Genomic DNA, 22,893 nt, shown 5'->3' on the forward strand with positions numbered 1-22,893 from the left:
TCCGGGAATTAGGAGCACTGCGCCTGCGGGCCGATGAATCATCCATTCACTTCCGGACTACAAGCCCCAGAATACAATGGGCGGTGGAACCCAAGCAAAGAGCATCTTGGGACATGTAGTCTCTGAAGCGGAGATCAACGTGTCTTAAAAGACAGTGGCTAGTACAGCTACTATTATTAATTAATGTTTTAGCAACAACATTTTTAAAATATTTCTTAAATTTAATTATTTTTATTTAAGTATAGTTGATGTGCAATATTATATAAGTTACAGGTGTACAGTATAGTGATTCACAATCTATAAAGTTTATAACTCTATTTATAGTTATTATAAAATATTGGCTATATTGTGCTATATATTGTGCTATACAATATATCCTTGTAGCTTATTTGATACGTAACAGTTTGTACCTCTTAATCCCCTACACTTATGTTGCCCCTCCCCCCTTCCCTCTCCCCACTGGTAACCACTAGTTTGTTCTCTATATCTGAGTCTGTTTCTTTTTTCTTATAGTCACTAGTTCATTGGTTTTTTTAGATACCACATATAAGTGATATCATACAGTGTTTGTCCTTCTTTGTCTGATTTATTTGACTTAGCATAATGCCCTCCAAGTCCATCGAAGTTGTTGCAAATGGCAAAAGTTTCATTCTTTTTTATGACTGAGTAGTATTCCATTGAATACATATACCACATCTTCTTTACCCAGTCATCTGTGATGGACACTTAGCTTGCTTCCATAACTTGGCAAATGCAAATACTACTGCTATGAACATTGGGGTGCGTGTATCTTTTTGAATTAGTGTTTTTGTTTTTTTCAGATATATACCCAGAAGTGGAATTGCTGGGTCATTTGGTAGTTCTATTTTTGTTTTTTTTGAGAAACCTCCATACTGTTTTCACAGTGGCTGTACCAATTTACATTCCTACCAACAGTTTACAGAGGTTCCTTTTTTTCCACATCCTTGCCAACATTTGTTATTTGTGGTCTTTTTGATGATAGCCATTCCTTCAGGTGTGAGATGATATCTCACTGTGGTTTTCATTTGCATTTCCCTGATGATTAGCATTGTTGAGCATCCTTCCATGTGCCTGTTGGCAATCTGCATGTCCTCTTTGGAGAAATGTCTATTCAGATCTTCTGCCCATTTTTTAACTGGGTTATTTTTCTTTTTTGATATTGAGTTGTATGAGCTGTTTATATATTTTGGATATTAACTGCTTATTGGTCATATCATTGGCAAATATTTTCTTCCATTCAGTAGGTTGTCTTTTTGTTTTCTCGATGGTTTCCTTTGCTATGCAAAAGCTTTTAAGTTTGATTAAGTCCTATTTGTTAATTTTTGGTTTTATTTCCTTTGCTATAGGAGACTGATCCAAAAAAACATTGCTATGATTTATGTCAAAGAATGTTCTGCCTATGATTTATTCTAGGAGTGTTATGGTTTCAGGTCTTACATTTATGTTTTTAATCCATTTTGAGTTTATTTTTGTATGTGGTGTTAGAGAATGTTCTAATTTCATTCTTTTACATGTAAGTGTCCAGTTTTCCCAGCATCACTTACTAAAGAAACTGCCTTTTCTCCATTGTATATTCTTGCCTCCTTTGTCATAGATTAATTGACCATAAGTGTGTGGGTTTATTCTGGGCTCCCTATTCTGTCCCATGGATCTATGTCCCAGTTTTTATGCCAGTAGCATACTATTTTGATTACTGTCTTTGTAGTATTATCTGAAGTCAGAGCAAATGGTTCCTCCAGCTCTGTTCTTCTTTCTCAAGATTGTTTTGGTTATCCAGGGTCTTTCGTGTTTCCATACAATTTTTAAGATTATTTGCTCTCGTTCTGTGAAAAATGCCATTGGTAGATTGATAGGGATTGCACTGAATCTATAGATTGCCTGGGGTAGTATGGCCATTTAAAAATATTAATACTTCCGGGCTTCCCTGGTGGCGCAGTGGTTGAGAGTCCGCCTGCCGATGCAGGGGACACGGGTTCGTGCCCCGGTCCGGGAAGATCCCACATGCCACGGAGCGGCTGGGCCCGTGAGCCATGGCCGCTGAGCCTGCGTGTCCGGAGCCTGCGCTCCGCGATGGGAGAGGCCACAACAGTGAGAGGCCCACGTACCGCAAAAAGAAAAAAAAAAAAAATATATATATATATATATAAATTCTTCCAATTCAAGAACATAGTGTATCTTTCCATCTGTTTGTGACATCTTCAATTTCTTTCTTAGCAACAGCATTTTAAAGGACTTGTGTACTAAGACTGTATGGGTACTTTAAATACATTATCTTTTTTTAAAACCACCTTATTAAGCATGAAGGCAGAGACCAGTGGGGCCTCAATATTTATTAGTGGATGTATTTAAAGATGGATGAAGAATGTTCAGGCTTTATCATAATTAGAATTTTATTGAGTTTCCCAAACGAGTTCCTTGCTAATCATGTAAGAGACAACTTACTTCCAAAGCTGCTACTCTCAAGATTTTCAGAAATCCCTTCAGTTCTAGGAATTCATGAAATCTTGCCATTCCTTTCCTCCCATTTGGGACATGGTCACATCATCATGGTCTCTTCAGTCTCCATCCCAATGCAGAAGCTACCCCCTCCCAATCCCCTGGACCATCTCAGCCCTGCACCTCAGGGCTGCAGCCCTGTAGGTTACCCCATGTGAGAATGAAGACCTGGGACACTATAGCTTTGAGAAGGTTGTGACCCATTTTTCCACTTTCCTTCTTGCAAGTTCCCAGAGTTTTGTCAGCCCTTTGGACCATAGCAACACACATGACTTGGGGCAGTGTGATGTGCAGTAGAATCAACCCTAGATTTGAAGTGCGACCAGGACTTCAATCCCAACTTTATCACTTAAAGCCTCTATATGTGACCCTAGGCAGGGCCCTCCCCTTCTGTGAGCCCAGCTTCTTCATATGTAAAATGAGGAATTTGAACAAATGGATCTCTGAGGTCCTTTTAACCTGAGCTTTCTGTGATGCTAGGATTGGCCATCCTCTGCTCTTTGCTAAAAAATGGCAGCTCAGTGCCTCGAGCTGCAATGAAGGCATGTTTGGTCTCCTTTGGTCCAAAGTCCTTGAAAATATCCCTCAGATATATATATCCTGAAATTTCGCCAGTAGATACGAGAATTAAAACCTTGACTTACCCCAGAGATCTTGAGGTAGTACAGTACAGAAGTTAAAAGTGTGGGCTTTAGATTTGAGCAGACCTGAGTTGGAATACTAGCTCCATCACCTGTTAGGAGTGTGGCCCCACCAGCTTTTCTTCTGAGCCTCATTTTACTCATCTGTAAAATAGGAATAATATTAGTATTATATTCACCTAATAGGATTATGAGGGTTCAGTGAGCTACTGCATATAAAGTGCTTGTCACAGTGCCTTTCAGAAGAGACAAACAAAAGATATTAGGATGCTTTTGGAAACTCTTCTTGGAAGTGCCAGATGGAAGGGAAAGGAGATGACAGTAAATTGAGACTTGGATACCAACACAGGGGCACGGTGTTAGTTTTCTGTGACTACGCTAACAAATTATAATTACCACAAACTTGGTGTTTTAAAGCAACAGAAATGTATTCTCTCACAGTTCTGGAGGCCAGAAGTCTGAAATTAGTTTCACTGGGCCAAAATCAAGATATTGGCAGGCCCGGAGCCTCTAGGGAAGAATCTGCTCCTTGCCTCTCCAGCTTCCCAGGGAAAAGAGAATGTTACTGACATTCCTTGGCCTGTGGCCGTGTCACTCCAATGTCTGCTTCCGTGTTCACATCACCTCCTCCTCTGTGGATTAGTATCATATCTCCCTCTGCCTCTCTAAGGACACTTATGACTGCATTTGGGCCCTACCTAGATAATACAGGATAATCTCCCATCTCAAGATCCTTAACTTGATCACATCGGCAAAGACCCTTTTTCCAAACAGGGTACACTTAAAGATTCCAGGAACTAGGACCTAATTGTCTTTAGGGGGCCGTTTTTTTTTTAGCCTAGCATAATAGGTACTAAGCATTTTTTGGGTCTGGGCCCTTCCATGCTATGAAACTCAGCCAGGCCTAAGTGTCCTTCTCTACATAAGTCCTGTCACTTATCTTCTTGTCTCCATTCAAAACTCTCATGCGGATTAAATGTTTGCAGGGAGAGTGGGGCCAGGTTGCCTGGATTTGGTAATGATCGGTCTCTTTTGATGAGCAAGATTGAAATACTCATAATTTTTCTTTGTTTTCTGTTTCTAGCTTGATAAAAATGTGCATTTCCACACTGTCACAGAGCAAATACAATCATGACTTATATTTTCACAATTTATATGGTTGATTTCATCGTTTTTCATGAGAAAAACTCTTTTTTTTTTTTAACCTTTTGGAATGTATTAGGTCTCTTCCTTCTTGGCTTTACCTCTCACTCTGTGATTATAATACTAGATTCTAAAAGGTTGTGGTCCATCAGAGAAATGTCAATCTTGAATATTTACTCATGAAGACTCAGAGTAACCTTAATTTCCTGATTCAAAATCTGGAAATTGACAATGCTACAAAGGATGTCTGGGGGTTAAATGGGATAGTGGTGAAAATTCTAGCACAGTGACTAGAACGTATTAATTTCTTTTTTTTTTTTAATAAATTTATTTATTTTATTTTTAGATGGGTCTTCGTTGCTGCGCGTGGGCTTTCTCTGGTTGCAGCCAGCAGGGGCTACTCCTCGTTGCGGCGCGCGGGCTTTTCACTGCAGTGGCTTCTCTTGTTGCGGAGCACGGCCTCTACGCACGCAGGCTTCAGTAGTTGTGGCACATGGGCTCCGTAGTTGTGGCTCGTGGGCTCTAGAGCGCAGGCTCAGTAGTTGTGTCGCACGGGCTTAGTTGCTCCGCGGCATGTGGGATTTTCCCAGACCAGGGCTCGAACCCCTGCCCCCTGCGCTGGAAGGCGGATTCTTAACCACTGCGCCACCAGGGAAGCCACGTATTAATTTCTTAATAAATATTCTCTTCCCTGCGCCCCATTCCTCTTTTTTTAAAGGTGGGGGTATGTTAATTAGTTCCATTTATTGAGCATCTGTCCCTAATAATCCCAGCTGTTACAGGCAATAATTTCTGCCCTCAAGAACTTGAAGCACAGTGCTGGGTATACAACGAAGATTACAAGTCAAGCCACAGACCTTTCCCTTGAAATGCCTGAAATTTTGCTAGAAAGGAAAGACATCTTTTGGAGAATACCTGGAATCACAGAGTGTTCAAGTTTTCCTGTGCATGTTTGGAGGATGGGCAGAGTGTATTAATACCCCAGGTCAGTATTCTTGAACTCTGTGTCGAGTGGAGCAAGCCGTGGACTCGTGGTCAGAAGTCCTTCGTTCTATTACTGGTTTAGTCATTGTCTCTGTGTGATCTTGGGCAAGTCACTTTCCCTTTTGGGGATTCAGTTTCCAAATGTGGAAAATGAGAGAATGAGACTACCTTTCATACAACAAAAATGTTAACAGATTCATAGAGTTATTGCAAAAAATCAAGAAGCAGAATTCAATACACATTAACCGCAGAAATTTTCCCCCAGAAACAATCAAGAAGCAGAATAAAACTGTAGGATGACACTCCAAATAAAATTTGATTATTTCCCAACTGAATAATAATAATAATAAAGAAGAGGAGAAGGAGAAGGCCAAAATGTCTAGATAATAGCAAGAATTTATATAGCAGTTACTATGTCCCAGGCTCTGTTCTTGGGACGTTCGTCCTCACCACGATCCTCTGACACAATACTATTATTATTACCATTTTAAAGATTTTAAAAATTGAGACACAGATTTTAAAAATTGAAGAGAGGTTTAGTAATAATCAACGTCTCACACTGAATAAGTTGTAGAGCCAAGATTCAGACCTAGTCTATATTCTACTACATTGATGAAATTAATGACAATTGTATAAATAAAAGTCCAAAACAGAATTAAAACGTGGGGATCTGATTGACTTCGGCAGTATCCTCTAACTTCAGCTTCATGCGATTCTACATTCACCATTCCCTTCCTTTTTGCTGGAAAGTCAGAATAAAAGGTTCCATTCCCTGAAGCTGGAAGCCCAGGCATTTTAGTTTTCCTTTGACCCAGTACTCTTAACTACTTTTAGCAGGGAAGTATCTGGAAGTTCCTTTTCTAGCATCTGGAGGTCATATGGTTCAAGCAGATTCTCTCAACTCCCAGAGCAGAGCTTGCATACTACATACTTTTGGACTGCCAAGAGATGGCTAGTTTGTTCCTGGGAAATTTCCCATCTGTTGCTTTGTAGAAATGCTCGAATTTCCCGTCCCCAGTATATACAAAATCTAGAGCACGTCAGAGCCCTAGAACACGTTTTTTTGTTTGTTTGTTTGTTTGTTTTGCGGTACACGGGCCTCTCACTGTTGTGGCCTCTCCCGTTGCGGAGTACAGGCTCCGGACGCGCAGGCTCAGTGGCCATGGCTCACGGGCCCAGCCGCTCCGCGGCATGTGGGATCCTCCCGGACCGGGGCACGAACCCACGTCCCCTGCATCGGCAGGCGGACTCTCAACCACTGCACCACCAGGGAAGCGTTTTTAATGCTCATATTCCATGTAAACATTCTCTAGGCTAAATCTGCCTAGAGAAATTTAGTCATCCTGGTTATATTTAGGCAAAAGTACAAAATCAAGAAATGACCACCCACAGATGGTCTCATAGTCTGGTTAGTCCCAGGCCCTGAGCCAGATTATAATCTTTGAGATCTCAAGCCTTGAAAATGGTATCCATCCCTCATATGCAATTCAAAACAAAAATAATCTTATTCTATAAAATAAAGGGAGGTGATAGCCAAAAGATGGAAGCAATGCAAGCATCCATCAATGGATAACAGGATAAACAAAATGTGATATAAATACAATGGAATATTATTCAGTGTTAAACAGGAAGGAAATTCTGACACGTGGTACAACTTGGATGAACCTTGAGGACATGATGCTAAGTGAAATAAGCCAGCCACAAGAGAACAAATGTTGTATGACACCATCTATATGAGGTACCTAGAGTAGTCAAATGCATAGAGACAGAAAGTAGAGGGTGGTTGCCAGGGGCTGGGGGAAAGGCAATGTGTTACTGTTTAATAGGTACAGAGTTTCAGTTTTGCAAGATGAAAAGAGTTCTGCAGATGGATGGTGGTGATTGTTGCACAACAATGTGACTGTACTTAATGCCATTGAACTGTACACTTAAAATGGTTAGGACGGTAAATTTTATGTTATATGTATTTTACCACAATTTTCTAAATTGAAAAATTGAAAAAAAATAAATGGATAGTGGTCCCCAAAATTTCTGATTTTTTTCCATGTTGCCTACTGCACTGCCTTTTTGGAAATATCCAGTTCTTTCAAAAATATATATACATGTTCTTAAGGAGGGGAGAGATATGTGCCTGCTTTGCTGATGCCCAAAGCAGATACTTCTTCTGCCTATTTAATGAGACAGAATTGGCATTACAACACCCCAGGCTGAAGGAAGGAAGAGCATAGGGTCCTGCAGGGTTCCCCACTCAGTCTACCAGTTCTATAGGTCCCAACTCTGATGCTGGGGAGAAGGAAAAAAGCCTAACAGAATGAAAATCCTTTCAGCAAATATTTATTGAGAGCCTTATAATAATAACAGTATCTACTAAACTAAACTTACCAGTGTTAAGAAAAACTATCTAAAACATGTTACTAAAGTAAAAAGATGATTATGTGACCTTTTGATGTCACAATAAAGCACTGATCAGCAAGTCTACTTAAGAGTCATCTGCCTCTGAAGAGCAATTTAACATTTACACAACTGATTAGGGCCCAGACATTTCACAATTCTGTTAAGTAATAGGACGGGATGATTTCCTTTTCTGTCTAGTAGAGAAGATAATCCTTAAGGTTATGGTTTTATTACCCTGTAGGACCTTAATCCATTTGAATATAATTTAGCAATATCATTTCAATATTTTTCTTTCCAGTGACTATAAAACCCCCAGTTTTCGGGAGGGGGAGGTGGCCGTGGCGGGATGAACTGGGAGATTGGGACTGACATGTATACACTAATATGTATAAAATAGATAACTAATAAGAACCTGCTGTATAAAAAAAAAAATTAAATTTAAAAAAAACCCAGTTTTTATATTCTGTTTTGAACTAGCTTTGTCATCCTGCTAGCCCCCTTACTAATGAGTTAAATGAAATTTTGACCCATGCTCACTGTTTGTATGAGAATTATGTGTTTAACATGCTGAGAATTAGCCTTTACACTAAATGTCAGATCCTAGGTTAAGCAATTCACAGACCCATGATACCCCTTTGAGGTAGTTTCTATTTTTATTCCCATTTTCCAGATGATAAAGCTGACGCACAATAAAAGATTAAATACTTTTCTAAGGGCCAATTATGTGCCAGGCATTTTGCTGGTCACAATTTTCTCTCCTTCCCTAGATGTTCTATTTATTTGTTCATTCATCCAATAAATATCTATTGAGCACTTACCATGTGCCAGGTACTCTACTAGCCTTGTGTTACAGAAACGTTAAAACCCATTCCCTGCCCTCTTACAGCTTTTGGTATGAAGGAGAAATGATGCTTAAACAGACAATTATCATGGAAAGAAGTTAGCTGTGATGAGGGGAGAGGGCTACGGTAGAACAGAGGGAATATCCAACACAGATTTGCGTGACATCAGGGAAGGCTTCCTGGAGTAAGAGACACCTACTCTAATAGGTGTTAGGTGCGCCAAAAAGGGGGTGAGAATTATCTGAAGATAAAGTCTCCATTCCTTAGTATAGTATGACAGACTCTTCATCGGACTCCTACTTACCTCTTCACATCACTTTGCCCTCCCCGCTGCCCACCTATTCCGTTTTGGCCACACTTAAGTACTACTAATTTCTAAAGCATGTTATATTCTTTCTCCTCTCATATTATATTCTTTTGCACCTTCTTCTCCCTCTATCTGAAAGAACTCTTCCCCACACCTTCTGCCCTTCCCCCACTGCCATCCTTCATTTGCCCTGCAGGACCACCTTAGGCATCACCTCTTCCAAGAAGCCTTCTCTGACTCCCAGGCTAAGTTAGAGGACTCTGCTCTCATAAGCTTGATCCCCCTCGTGCTCCCCAACCCCAGTCCTCTACGTGCTATAGACTAAGATACCAAAAATACTACGTGCCCGGATCTGTACTAAGTGGTTCACTTATATCATTTCATTCTCACCACAACTCTATGAGACAGGTATTATTATTCTTCCTATTTAACTGATGGGCTCAGGGAGGCCAGGTGGCATGCCCTATATCCCACAGCTAGCAAGTGGCCAAGCTGAGATGTGAGCCCAGGCAGCTTCACCCCAGAGCCCATGGCCTCATCCTTGGTGTTACACTCAATACCACCTCTGCTCTGGGTCCTGGGAGGAGGAAGCAGGCTGAGAAGAAAACACAAAGATGCCTTCCAGGGGGTTACAGTCCAGGAGAGAAGACAAGGGGATAGAAGGTGACAATATAGCTACAATGAAGCTACCAGGGGAGGCAATGTTCCCTTGGTTTTGTGAGTAGAGTGAGAAGTCAAATATAGCTGGGGTCATCCTGCAAGGCTTTCAAAAGGAAGTGGTATCCCAGCAGGGCTTTGAAGGAATGGAGAGGACATGGAGAATTCTAGAGAAAAACAGCAGGAGAGTAAAATATATATAACAAGGATAATACCTCATGAAGAATTGTCTTCAACAGCGCAAGGTTAGTTTAACACTAGAAACAATGCATTTGCCAGATTAACAAATTAAAGATGGAAAATCATATGATCATTTCATTAGATGATGATAAAGGATTTAAAAAACTCGAAACATTTATGTTAAAAACTCAGCAAACTGGGAATAAAAATAATCTTCCTAAAGAAAAAAAGATTCTTCCTTACTCCAATAAACGGTATCTGGTTTTTTTTCAATATAGCAAACATCATAAAAGCTTTCCTTTTTTTTTTTTTTTTTTATTCGGTACGCGGGCCTCTCACTGTTGTGGCCTCTCCCGCTGCGGAGCACAGGCTCCGGACGCGCAGGCCCAGCGGCCATGGCTCACGGGCCCAGCCGCTCCGCGGCATGCGGGATCCTCCCGAACCGGGGCACAAACCCGCGTCCCCTGCATCGGCAGGCAGACTCTCAACCACTGCGCCACCAGGGAAGCCCAAAGCTTTCCTTTTTAAGCCAGGAAAATGAAAAGAATACTCACTTATATTTTCTATCATTTCTATTCAACATTGTACTAGAGATCAGAGCCAGAACAATAAGTTAAGAAAAAGAAACTATAAAAACGAAAGGAAGGAATAAAACTATCACTATCTACTAATGATGTGACTATGCATATAGAAAATCGAAAGAATCTACAAATAATTACTGAAATAAATAAAATAGTTAAGGTTTCTAGATACAAAATCAATGCAATAAAATTATCAGTATCTCTATATACCAGCAATAAACAGAACATGAAATTTCTTGTAATTACCATTGTCAATAACATTTTAAAATATGAAGGACCTAGGGGAAAAAATCTAACAAAGGATGGGCAAGATGTCTAGAGAGAAACTCATGTAACTCTGGGAGACACCAGAGGAGATAGAAATAGAAATAAATGAAGAGATATACTCTATCATGCGTTGGACAATTCAATATTGTAAAGATGTCAATTTTCCCCAAAGCCATTAACACATTAAATGCAATACCAACTAAAATCCCAACAACTTGACAAAATGATTCTAAAATTTATGTATAGAAATTCAAGACTCAAAAATAGCCAAGACATGGGAATTCCCTGGTGGCCCAGTGGTTAGGACTCCTGCTTTCACTGCCGAGGGCCCAGATATGATCCCTGGTCGGGGAACTAGAATTCCGCAGGCTGTGTGGTGTGGCAAAAAACAAAAAACAAGACACTATTGAAGAACAAGGTGGGAAGACTTGATCTGCAAGAAATGAAGATATATTATAAGTCTATACTAATTGAGAGACTGTGACATTGGTGCAGGGAGAGAAGAATAGGCCACTGAAACAAAAGAAACACATTTACTATAAGTCAGAGATGTCACTGCAGATCAGTAAGGAAGGGCAGACTTTCAAGAAGTGGTGCTGGGACAATGGGCTATCCACATAAGGGAAACTAATCTTTTCTTTTTTTCTTTAATTTAATTTATTTATTTTTATATAGCAGGTTCTTACTAGTTATCTATTTATACATATTAGTGTATATATGTCAATCCCAATCTCCCAATTCATCCCAACACCACCACCACCCCACTTTCACCCCTTGGTGTCCAAACATTTGTTCTCTACATCTGCGTCTCTATTTCTGCCTTGCAAACTGGTTCGTCTGTACCATTCTTCTAGATTCCACATATATGCGTTAATATACGATATTTGTTTTTCTCTTTCTGACTTACTTCACTCTGTATGACAGTCTCTAGGTCCATCCACGTCTCTACAAATGACCCAATTTCGTTCCTTTTTATGGCTGAGTAATAGTCCATTGTATATATATACCACATCTTCTTTATCCATTCACCTGTTGATGGACATTTAGGTTGCTTCCATGACCTGGCTATTTTAAATAGTGCTGCAATGAACATTGGGGTACATGTGTATTTTTTGAATAATGGATTTCTCTGGGTATATGCCCAGGAGTGGGATTGCTGGGTCATATGGTAATTCTATTTTTAGTTTTTTGAAGAACCTCCACACTGTTCTCCATAGTGGCTGCATCAATTTACATTCCCACCAACAGTGCAAGAGGGTTCCCTTTTCTCCACACCCTCTCCAGCATTTGTTGTTTGTAGATTTTCTGATGATGGCCATTCTAACTGGTGTGAGGTGATACCTCATTGTAGTTTTAATTTGCAGTTCTCTAATAACTAGTGATATTGAGCAGCTTTTCATGTGCTTCTCGACCATCTGTATCTGTATCTTCTTTGGAGAAATGTCTATTTAGGTCTTCTGCCCATTTTTGGATTGGGTTGTTTGTTTAATATTGAGCTGCATGAGCTGTTTATATATTTTGGAGATTAATCCTTTGTCTATTGATTAGTTCACAAATATTTTCTCCCATTCTGAGGGTTGACTTTTCATCTTGTTTATGGGTTCCTTTGCTCTGCAAAAGCTTTTAAGTTTCATTAGGTCCCATTTGTTTACTTTTGGCTTTATTTCGATTACTGTAGGAGGTGGGTCAAAAAAGATCTTGCTGTGATTTATGTCAAAGAGTGTTCTGCCTATGTTTTCCTCTAAGAGTTTTACAGTGTCCAGTCTTACATTTAGGTCTTTAAACCATTTGGAGTTTATTTTTGTGTATGGTGTTAGGGAGTGTTCTAATTTCATTCTTTTACATGTAGCTGTCCAGTTTTCCCAGCACCACTTATTGAAGAGACTTTTCTCCATTGTATATCCTTGCCTCCTTTGTCATAGATTAGTTGACCATAGGTGTATCGGTTTATCTCTGGGCTTTCTATCCTGTTCCATTGATCTATATTTCTGTTTTTGTGCCAGTACCATATTGTCTTGACTACTGTAGCTTTGTAGTATAGTCTGAAGTCAGGGAGTCTGATTCCTCCAGCTCCATTTTTTTCCCTCAATATTGCTTTGGCTTGGGCTTCCCTGGTGGCGCAATGGTTGAGAATCTACCTGCCAATGCAGGGGACACGGGTTCAATCCCTGGTCTGGGAAGATCCCACATGCTGCAGAGCAACTAAGCCTGTGCACCATAACTATGGAGGCTGCGTGCCGCAGCTACTGAAACCCATGTACCTAGAGCCCCTGCTCTGCAACAAGAGAAGCCACCACAATGAGAAGCCCATGCACCGCAACGAAGAGTAGCCTCCACTCACCGCAACTAGAGAAAGTCCGCACGCGGCAACAAAGACCCAACCCAGCCAAAAATAAATAAATAAAATAAATACATTAAAAAAAAAAAAAAAGGGCTTCCCTGGTGGCGCAGTGGTTGAGAGTCCGCCTGCCGATGCAGGGCACACGGGTTCATGCCCCGGTCCGGGAAGATCCCACATGCCGCGGAGCGGCTGGGCCCATGAGCCACGGCTGCTGAGTCTGCGCGTCCGGAGCCTGTGCTCCGCAACGGGAGAGGCCACAACAGTGAGAGGCCCGCGTATCGCAAAAAAGAAACAAACAAAAAAAGATTGCTTTGGCTATTCAGGGTCTTTTGTGTCTCCATACAAATTTTAAGATTTTTTTGTTCTAGCTCTGTAAAAATTGCCATTGGTAATTTGATAGGAATTGCACTGAATCTATAGATTGTTTTGGGGGTATAGTCATTTTCACAATATTGATTCTTCCAATCCAAGAACATGGTATATCTCTCCATTTGTTTGTGTCATCTTTGATTTCTTTCATCAGTGTTTTATAGTTTTCTGAGTATAGGTCTTTTACCTCCTTAGGTAGGTTTATTCCTAGGTATTTTATTCTTTTTGTTGCAGTAGTGAATGGGAGTTTCCTTAATTTCTCTTTCTGATCTTTTGTTGTTAGCATATAGGAATACAAGAGATTTCTGTGCATTAATTTTGTATCCTGCAACTTTACCAAATTCATTGATTAGCTCTAGTAGTTTTCTGGTGGCATCTTTAGGATTGTCTATGTATTGTATCATGTCATTTGCAAACAGTGACAGTTTTACTTCTTCTTTTACAATTTGTATTCCTTTTATTTCTTTTTCTTCTCTGATTGTCACAGCTAGGACTTCCAAAACTATGTTGAATAATAGTGGTGAGAGTGGACATCTTTGTCTTGTTCCTAATCTTAGAGGAAAGGCTTTCAGTTTTTCACCATTGAGAATGATGTTTGCTGTGGGTTTGCCATATATGGCCTTTATTATATTGAGGTAGAAGGAAACTAATCTTGACCTCTATTTCCCACCATACACCTAAAGGTGAAAGACAAAAGTATAAAGCTTTTGAAAATAAATAGGAGAATATCTTCGTGATCCCAGAGTAGGGAAGGATTTCTCAAGCAAGGAACAAATAGCATGAACTAACAGAAAAGACGATAAAGTTGACCATCTTAAAATTAGGAATTTCTGTTTATCTAAAGATAAGATAAAGAAAGTGAAAAGATAACATTTGTGTGCTCTGTGTTCAGGAAACCAGAAGGAGCAGGTTTGGCTGAGACTGGAATACTTGGAAAGATAAGGCTGGAAAGATAAACAGGTACCAAGCCAGGAATGCCAGGCTCCCACCACTTGCTAGGCAGGCAGGAGCTGGAATCATCCTACTTTAGGGGCTTCTTTTCGTGTTTCCTAAGTTGGGGTGTGTGAGTGTGTACAGGGGGAAATTTTTTTTTTAACATCTTTATTGGGGTATAATTGCTTTACGATGGTGTGTTAGTTTCTGTTTTATAACAAAGTGAATCAGTTATACATATACATATGTTCCCACATCTCTTCCCTCTTGCGTCTCCCTCCCTCCCACCCTCCCTATCCCACCCCTCCAGGAGGTCACAAAGCACCGAGCGGATATCCCTGTGCCATGCAGCTGCTTCCCACTAGCTATCTACCCCACGTTTGTCAGTGTGTATATGTCCATGACTCTCTCTCGCCCTGTCACAGCTCACCCTTCCCCTTCCTACAGGGGGAAATCTTGAGGAAGATTCATATCTATTCCTTTGCCTCTCCTTCAGGAAATCCTACTTAATGTCTGCCCTCCATTCTTCCTGTGGCACAGTCAGTTCTGTTTGCTGCCCCCAAAGCCAAGTTTCTTTCTTCTCTCTCCCACCTACTGAATACGTACTGTGTTCTGGCACTTTGTACGAGTCATCTCATTTACTCTTTCAGGATGGCCTGATAGTTAAGAAAACATATTTGGGATACAAGTCACTTGGATTTGAGATCTGTCTTTACTAGTTGGGTGTCTTCCAGCAGGTCAAGTAACTGTTCTATGCCTCTGTGTCCTCAACTGTAAAACGGGAGTAATGGCTATGTCTTCCTACTTTTCATAGGGCACTAGTGAGAATAAAACACAAGTACTCTGCTGACTTAATACCATGCTTAGCACATTGTAAGCTCTCAATACATGTTATTGTTATTATTTCACATCCTAAGGGGTAGGTGATCTCTGAAGGGACCACACTCCGCTGTTATCTGTTGTTATCCGAGTTGGGCCTGGTTGCTTCAACTGCCTCTCTTCAGTAGCTAACAGGGAGGGAGAGGGCTGGTCCTGTGAAGTCCCGCTGGGCACTCTGCCAGTCCCCAGCTCAGCCTAGCTCCTACGGACCTGGCAGGGCCTCTCCTCACCTACTGGGGCTGCACCGGCACTGGCCCCTGCTCAGCTTCCTGTCTCCCTTATCTACCCCCCACATGTGCGCTCTGCAGTGGGAAATGCTACCACTTGCTTCCTTTACTCAACAGGACCTCATTCTTTAGTCCGCAGTCAAATCCCAGCAGCTGGCCCTGTGCCCACTCTGCTCAGTGGTTTTCTGCCCCTCAGCCACCCAGGCCAGATGCAGCAGAGGCTCTGCCTCCAACCCTCACCCCTGGCTTTAGAAAGGGAATGGGGACACCCCTTAAGCTGCCCCCACTTACCAGCTTCCCCAGCCCCAGTACTCTCTTTGTTCTCCCTGTATCCAACCCCATACACCCATCCTCTTTGAGTTCCAATCTCTGCTCTGAACTTCTCAACTCTGTGACCCTGGGCAAGTTAATTACACCTTCTGTCCTTTAATTATCCAATCAGTCACATGGAGACAACGAGCCTGGTGCTATCTGCCCCAGAGGAAGTGATAAAGGGGTAGCACTTAGTATAAATTTTTGGCACATTTTATATTATACATAACATAAATATTCAAGCATGTTGGAAGTATGTGTTCAAAAATATACTGATGGAGAGTTATCTCCTCAAATTTTTGAGATACTATGTGGTGGTTAAATTCACAAACTTTGGCATCAGAGAGATGTGGGTTCAGATTTTAGCTTTTGCTCTATGACCTTAGGTAAGTCACTTACCCTCTCAAAGCCTCAGTTTCATTAGTAAAATGATGTTAATGAAACCCACCTGGTAGGGCTGGCATATGAATGTGAGATTATTTGTGTAAAGAGCTTAACACTGTTCCTAGCCACGATAAATGTTACCTATAATAATTGTTGTCTCTGCTATTTAATTTTCAGGACACTGGTGTGTGAGGAGGGTGCTTGGGAAACAGCTGTAGCTGCTGCCACTTCTGTCCATGACAGATCTTAGCTTGGTGGGAAAGATCTCTCTGTAATTAGCTCTGTGCATATTGGTGTGGATCCACTTTAACCCCAGTGACCCAGGCCCTATCTGCTTAGATCAAAGACTCACAGCTCTCAATTGGTTCAATCATATGCTTTATTACCCTCCATCCCAAAGTACCCTTCTAAGCCCCCAAGGGAGAAAAAAGGCAAAGCAAAAATGCACAAACTCACCAGGAATCAGATAAAGCAAAGTAAAACCAAAACAAAGTGCCACTTACATCCAACCATCTGACGTCAATGGCTAGCAAGGAAGTAGAGCCAGGGAACTCTCACGCACTGCTGGGGTGTAAATTGGCCCAAACTTTTTGTAAATCAGTGTGGCAATATCTAGTAAAATTGAAGGTATGCATATACCCTATGACTCAGCAATGCTACTCCCAGGTTTGCACCTACAAAAACTCTCCCACCCATGCACAAGAAAATGTTTATAAGAACATTCATACCAGCACTGTTTATAGCAGCAAAAACCTGGAAAAAAGACTGTAATGTCTAACAACAGGAGAATGGATAAATAAATTGTGATATAGTCATAAGATGGCATATTACAGAGCAGTGGAAATTAATGGACCTACACAGGGCAACGTGAATGAATCATTAATATGTCAGGTAAAAAAAGCACTTCAATACTATTTCTATAAAGCTCAACTTATGCAAAATACCACTATATATTACTTAAGGATATATGCATATATTGTGCAAGTATACAGAAATGTAAGGATATAAAAAACAGCAAATTCTGATTAGTGGTTACTTTGGTGGTGGGGCACGGGGGAGAGAGATGCAGTTGGGGAGGAGTACAGAGGGGGCTGCAATTATATTGGTAATATTTTATTTCTTATGCCGAGTAGTGGGGCCTTGTATGTTTGTAATAAAATTCAAGCATGAATTAATTCTTCAAATATGAATTATTTCATAATATTTTTTTACAAAAGGCAAGACAATATAATTGGCAGTGATTTAAGTCCTTTTGCTTTCCTGAGTCCCAGTCCAGGAAAACAAGGCCCCCATTCTCCTTCTAACTAGACCACTTTGACGAACTGGAAAAAACTTTGTTATTTCTATGCTGGTTTATAACAACTGAGAGGTAAGTATGGACACTCTTGCATATTTTCAGCTCAGAGACTGGGAGTCTGGTATGTGCCTAGGGTTTGCCCCAATTCCACTACGACATCTACTCTCCCTCCAAGAAACAGTGTATAAAATAAAAAGTTAAAGTCCCCCCTCAGCCCTTTATCTAATCCCATTCCCCAGAGGTAATCTCTACTGACAGTACCCTTCCAGGCATTTTCCCTATGCATATATAAATACATAGATACACAAATAAAGTTTTTTTTAAATATAAGAATGGAATTAAATATGGATTACTTGGACAGAAGTAAAAATTTTAAACTAAAAATAGATGGAATTTTACTATATGTATCGTTTACTATATAAATCGTTCTGCAGTTCCTTTTTTCATTTATCAGTGTCTCATGTCAACACATCAGTTCATAATGTGTCTTCTACCACAATCTGTTACTTAAACTTCTAGTTTTAATCCAACAAGAGATATATGATCACATTCTAGATGCAAAATTTTCAAACAATACAGATAGAGTGATAAAATCCTTCACAAAATAGAGAAAGCCTTTCACAAGATTGTCACCCCTAACGCATACACCAAACACACACACACACACACACACACACACACACACTTACTCTCAGGCCCCTCCCTGGAGATGAACTACTGCTATATTTGGTGTACATCTTTCCAGATTCCTTTACTCGCATAAAGAAATAGGTTGTTTAGTTGTTGTGTGCGTGGCTGACACATAAACGGTTCTAAACTGTACATAATATTCTGTAACTTACTCTTGGTTATTTAGGCATATAATCACTATCTCACTGAGTCATCCATTAGCTGACATTTATTATTTATTATGCTATTATTTATGATGTGCACTGTTCCAGGCACAGTAGCAAATAAGATGGACAGCCTCTATCCTCATGGAGCTTACATCCTGATGGGACATTCAGACAATAAACATGTAAATGAATAAGTAAAATCATTTCAGGTAGTGCTAAGTAATATGATGAAAACAGAGTGGGCATTGGGCAGAAAGGGTTTTTTTTTAACAACTGCATAGTATCCCACAGTATAGATTAACAGAGTTTGGGAGAGTGACTTTCAAATTTTTCTACTTGCTTCCTAGAGTAAGAAATAAACTTCACACTGCTACCCAATATCCACCATAGAAATATATACACACAGAACCAACACACACACATATACAACTGAACAAATATTTCATGAAATAATGTTTACCCTTATTAAGGGTGATGCACTGAAAACTTTTATACTGTTCTATGTCATTCTTTTATTTTTTTTTTAATTCCTTACATCTCTCTGGGCCTCAGTTTCCCCACCAGGAACATGCTGATCTCAACATCCTAGAATCTGCTCTAAGTTGATGCCCCACCCCCTGACTCAGCGAAGGCAGGACTTCTCTCTGGCCCTTCTCCCCCTTTTCCACTCCCTGTTCCTCAGAAGTTGCCCAGGGAAAAGGGAAAAGGCAGGTCCCTGCAGGCAGGAGAGTGTGATTCAGGGTGGGGCAGAGGGAGGGAAAGAGAGAGGCCCGCCTCCTAGTAGGAAATGTGACTGGGTAAGAATAACAGTTTATAAGCCTGCCGACCTCTTTCTCTTCCCATGCCCTGGCCACCTTCCAGCCTCCTCCGTCCAGTCTCCTCCCCTCCCAGACAGTCCTCACTTCTTTTTCCCCTAGGCTGCAGTCAGCCGGAGCCCCCAGCCTGCCAGAGCCAAGAGCCCAGGTGGGGTCGAGAAGCTCAGCTACAGGATGTTGACAACACTGCTGCCCCTGCTGCCACTACTGCTCCTGCCCTGCTGGGCCCTCTGTAGCCAGGAAGCCTCAGATGGTGAGTCGAGGGCACATCTCGTGCCCCGGGATGGTTCTGGAGACTCTCAGCCTGTCTGGGTACACAGGCAAGACCAGAGGGGAGCTTATCCCACAGTGTCTGTGTCTGCAGCCGGCTGGATCTCTCCAGCGGGCAGGCAGGTCCTGGGGACTGGTTCGTGTCCCAAAGCCAAGGTGAGGAAGCATAGTTCAGCCCCTGGGAAGGGGGAGATGCAGGAGGCTGGGGGGAAACAAGACTGGAAAAATGGGAAAGGGGCTTGTAGAAAGGGTGAGAGAATTAGCCATGGGGAGAGAGGAAAGATGGGGCGAAGTCTGGAGAGGGAGGTCTGAGGGTGATGGGGGATGGAGGTGAGTTTAGGGAACATGGGAAGAGACTTAGGGATGAGACAAGAGATGGAAGGAATGAGAGACACTGGGAGAACTGACGGGAGACTTGGGGAAAGACTGGGGCTGAGACCTGTGAGGCAGAAGAGGAGACTAGATAAGGTGGAGGAAGACTGGGGGCAGGCTGGTGAGGGGAAATCCGGGGGAGAGACAAGCTGCGGTTGATGGGAGAACTTGTGAAGGATCAGGCTGCCACAGTGGCTCCATTTAAGCAGGGAAGGGGAGTTACTGCCTTGCACTGTAATTGCACAGGGGCCTCGTCTCCCCTCTCCCACAGCCTCTGTAGCTTCAGTCTCCCCCTCAGAGAGAGAGCAAATAATAACCAGTATTCAATCAGTGCTCACTATGCTTAATACGTGTATTGACTCATTTCACTCCCACAAAATCTTTACAAGGTGGGTGATATTATTATCTCCATTTTACAAAGGAGGAGACTGGTCAAAGCAGTTAAGAACCTTGTCTGGGGGTGACCCACACAGAAATACTCGTTCACATCTGCAGACACAGAGCACAACTTCTCAGATGCAAACGTGGACAAGACACATGTCCCCAAGGAGATTTACATCGCCAGACTCATTCCCCCCTCAGACATTCTCTGGGCACCAACTCCATGCCAGGCCCTTAGTGGGTGTAGGAGGCAGAGATAACCAGACATGATTCCATAGCCTAGAGGAATGGAAGCCTGTGTGTTTGGAGACAGTTATGCAGAATCTGGGATCGCTGAAACTGACCCACTGTGTCTGAGAGGGTAAAGAGAAGCATTAGGAAAACTTCTTCAAGGAGAGGGCAACAGCTGGGTCTTAAAGCATGAACAGAAGTTTGCCAGGAGGCACAGCAACCCTGGCATGCTATTCACATGTCACCTGAAAGGCAGCATGACGGACTCCAAATACTTTGAGGTACTATCTAAGCACAGGGAAGAGGCCAAAAAAGGCAGGTGGGGCCCAGTCTCCGGCAGCCTTGAATGTCAGGCTAAAGACTTTGGACTTGATTCTACGGACAGATATCCTATTTGGAGACAGTATAGTTGAGTGGCTAAGAGTGCTGGGCTCAGACTGCCTGCATGCTAACCTTGACTCTGCTATGCCACTTTCACCTGTTTTCCACATGGACTGGGGTTAGTAATAGTAGCTACTACATCAGGTTAATGGAAGGAAAGCACAAATAGGATAATGATGCATGTAAAGTACAGTGCCCAGGTCATAATAAGCACTTAATGGCTATTACTATTGTTGTTGTTGATAGGGGACTGTGTCCCTGGAGGATTTTTAAGCAGAAGGACATAATCTTATTTCTGGGCCAGGTGGAGGGCAGATTAGAAGGGGTGACACTGAAAGATGAGTGGAAGGGGGGATGAGGAAGGAAGTTACTACTCCAGGACAGATGAGAACCACTGAGGCCTGAAGTGGGGCAGTGGCAGAGGAGACAGAGAACAGGAGATGGAATTGGGACTTCATTGTAGGTCAGGATTTGTTAACCAACCGGAAATGGGGGGCTGGGGAGGAAGGGGTGAGAGAGAGAAAGCAGACCAGAGTGGCTCTTCCACTGACCGTCTGGATTATCCTGGGGCAAGTGGCTCCTGCACTTCTAGCCTCAGTTTCCTCATCTGTAAAAACAAAGATAATAACCCCTGTCCTGCCTTCCTGGCAGGGCTCCTGAGAGCGTCAAATGGAAGGAAGGGTGGGAGGGCACTTTATGGTTTAGGAAGGGCCAAGAAGGCCGACCTCTGGGTGGGGAGTTATTATCTCGGGTTACACGCCGACCCCTCCCACGCCGGCCTGGGCCCGACGCGCTGACTCCTGCCCCCAGGCCCGCGGTACCTCCACATGATCCAGGTCTCCTACTTCCGCAACCCCTCTCAAGTGTGGCACCGGGGCAACGCGACGCTCGGGGGGGTCCTGACGCACGTTCTGGAAGGCCCGGGCAACAACGTCTCGATCCAACAGCTGCAGCCCTTGCAGGAGCCCGAGAGCTGGGCTCTCACAAAGAACTGTGTGAATCGCTACCTGCAGGAGTTCCTGGGCCTGGTGCAGGTGGTGCACCACGAGCGGGGCGTGGCCTGTGAGTGACGCACGCAGGGGCGGGGGCTGGCGAGAGTGGGCCCTTGAGGTGGGAGGCGCGGCCTATGGGCGGGACCTAACTGGGGGGAGGGTCTGTGGAAGAACCGGGCGGGGCCAAGTTCTGGGATGGGTGTCCTCGCCGGGCGTGGTCTTTTTGCCTTTGCTGATTGCTGGGTGGGAGATGGAGGCTGGAGAAGAGTGGGTGTCCTAGCTGACGTACTGTACTGTCCGTCAGGCCCTCTTCCTGCTGGCATGACCTCGGGGTAGCCCCTGTTAAGAGGCCCTGTCCCTGATCCACCCTGCACCCTGAAAGCTCACTTCCCCCTGGCGGACATGCCCCGACACCTGACACCCTTCCACATAGACCCCTGACCCTGAATCCCCCATCTACAGTTCCTCTGACCATTCGCTGCTTCCTGGGATGTGAGCTGCCTGCTGAGGGCTTGAAAGCCCGTGTCTTCTTCGAAGTGGCTGTGAATGGGAGCTCCTTTATGAGTTTTCAACCGAAGACAGCTTCATGGACGGCAGGGCCTCAGGCATCTTCCAGTGTGGTCACCTACGCCCTGGAGCAGCTCAACAAGTACAATCGTACTCGGTACGAACTGAGGGAATTTCTGCAGGACACCTGTGTGCAGTACGTACAGAAACACATCACCGGGAACAGCTCGAAAGGTATGGTGGGATCGGGGAGGGCCCTGTGTGTTGGGTGGGTTCCAGGCAAATGCGTGGACCTGAAGGATGGATACCTTGAGCAACAGAAGGCCCAAGGCTGGCGGTTTGGGACAGAGTACACACACCTTCCGTAAATTGGTGAACTAGCCCTCCCCGCCCCGCTTCCTCTGGGGAAGGAATCCCTTGGGGTTTGATTCAAACCATGGACTCCTTGGGGGTATGTTCTTCAAGCTAACTCTCCGCGTGTTCTGCAGGAAGCCAAGCAGGCCGCTCCTACACTTCGCTGGTCCTGGGCATCCTGGTGGGCTGTTTCATCATCACTGGAGTGGCTGTAGGCATCTTCTTGTGCACAGGTGGACGGCAGCGGTGTTAATTACTCTCCAGCCCTCTCTGAAAAAGAGCTAGACTGATGGGGCCTGGCAAAGGAAGATCTCAGCTCACTGCAAAACTGTACAGATTCCCCATCTGGGACATTATACTCCAGAAGATTTAGAATGGCAGCTCATTTCTTCTCCGAGACCCGCCCACCAAGAGTTTGAGGGAGGGGAGGGGAGGAGCCTAGGTAGACAGGGTAGTTGGTTTGCTAAGAACCTAAGAACTGGCACCTTTGCTGAACTGG

General features: G+C 43.1%; 1 protein-coding gene across 1 annotated transcript; it reads left to right on the plus strand.

The window, feature by feature from the left end:
- Positions 1–19,033: 19,033 nt before the first annotated feature.
- PROCR (protein C receptor) lies at positions 19,034–22,647 on the plus strand (the record flags this gene model as incomplete). The annotated part of the gene is made up of 4 exons (XM_082858297.1): positions 19,034–19,159; positions 21,352–21,603; positions 21,996–22,274; positions 22,529–22,647. The coding sequence occupies exons 1-4, from the start codon at positions 19,081–19,083 to the stop codon at positions 22,645–22,647; spliced, it is 729 nt and encodes a 242-aa protein (XP_082714423.1). The 5' UTR covers positions 19,034–19,080.
- Between the last annotated feature and the right edge of the window lie 246 nt (positions 22,648–22,893).

The sequence above is a fragment of the Leucopleurus acutus genome (genome assembly GCF_964270905.1).
Source record: "Leucopleurus acutus genome assembly, chromosome: 16".
Taxonomy (NCBI): Eukaryota; Metazoa; Chordata; class Mammalia; order Artiodactyla; family Delphinidae; genus Leucopleurus; species Leucopleurus acutus.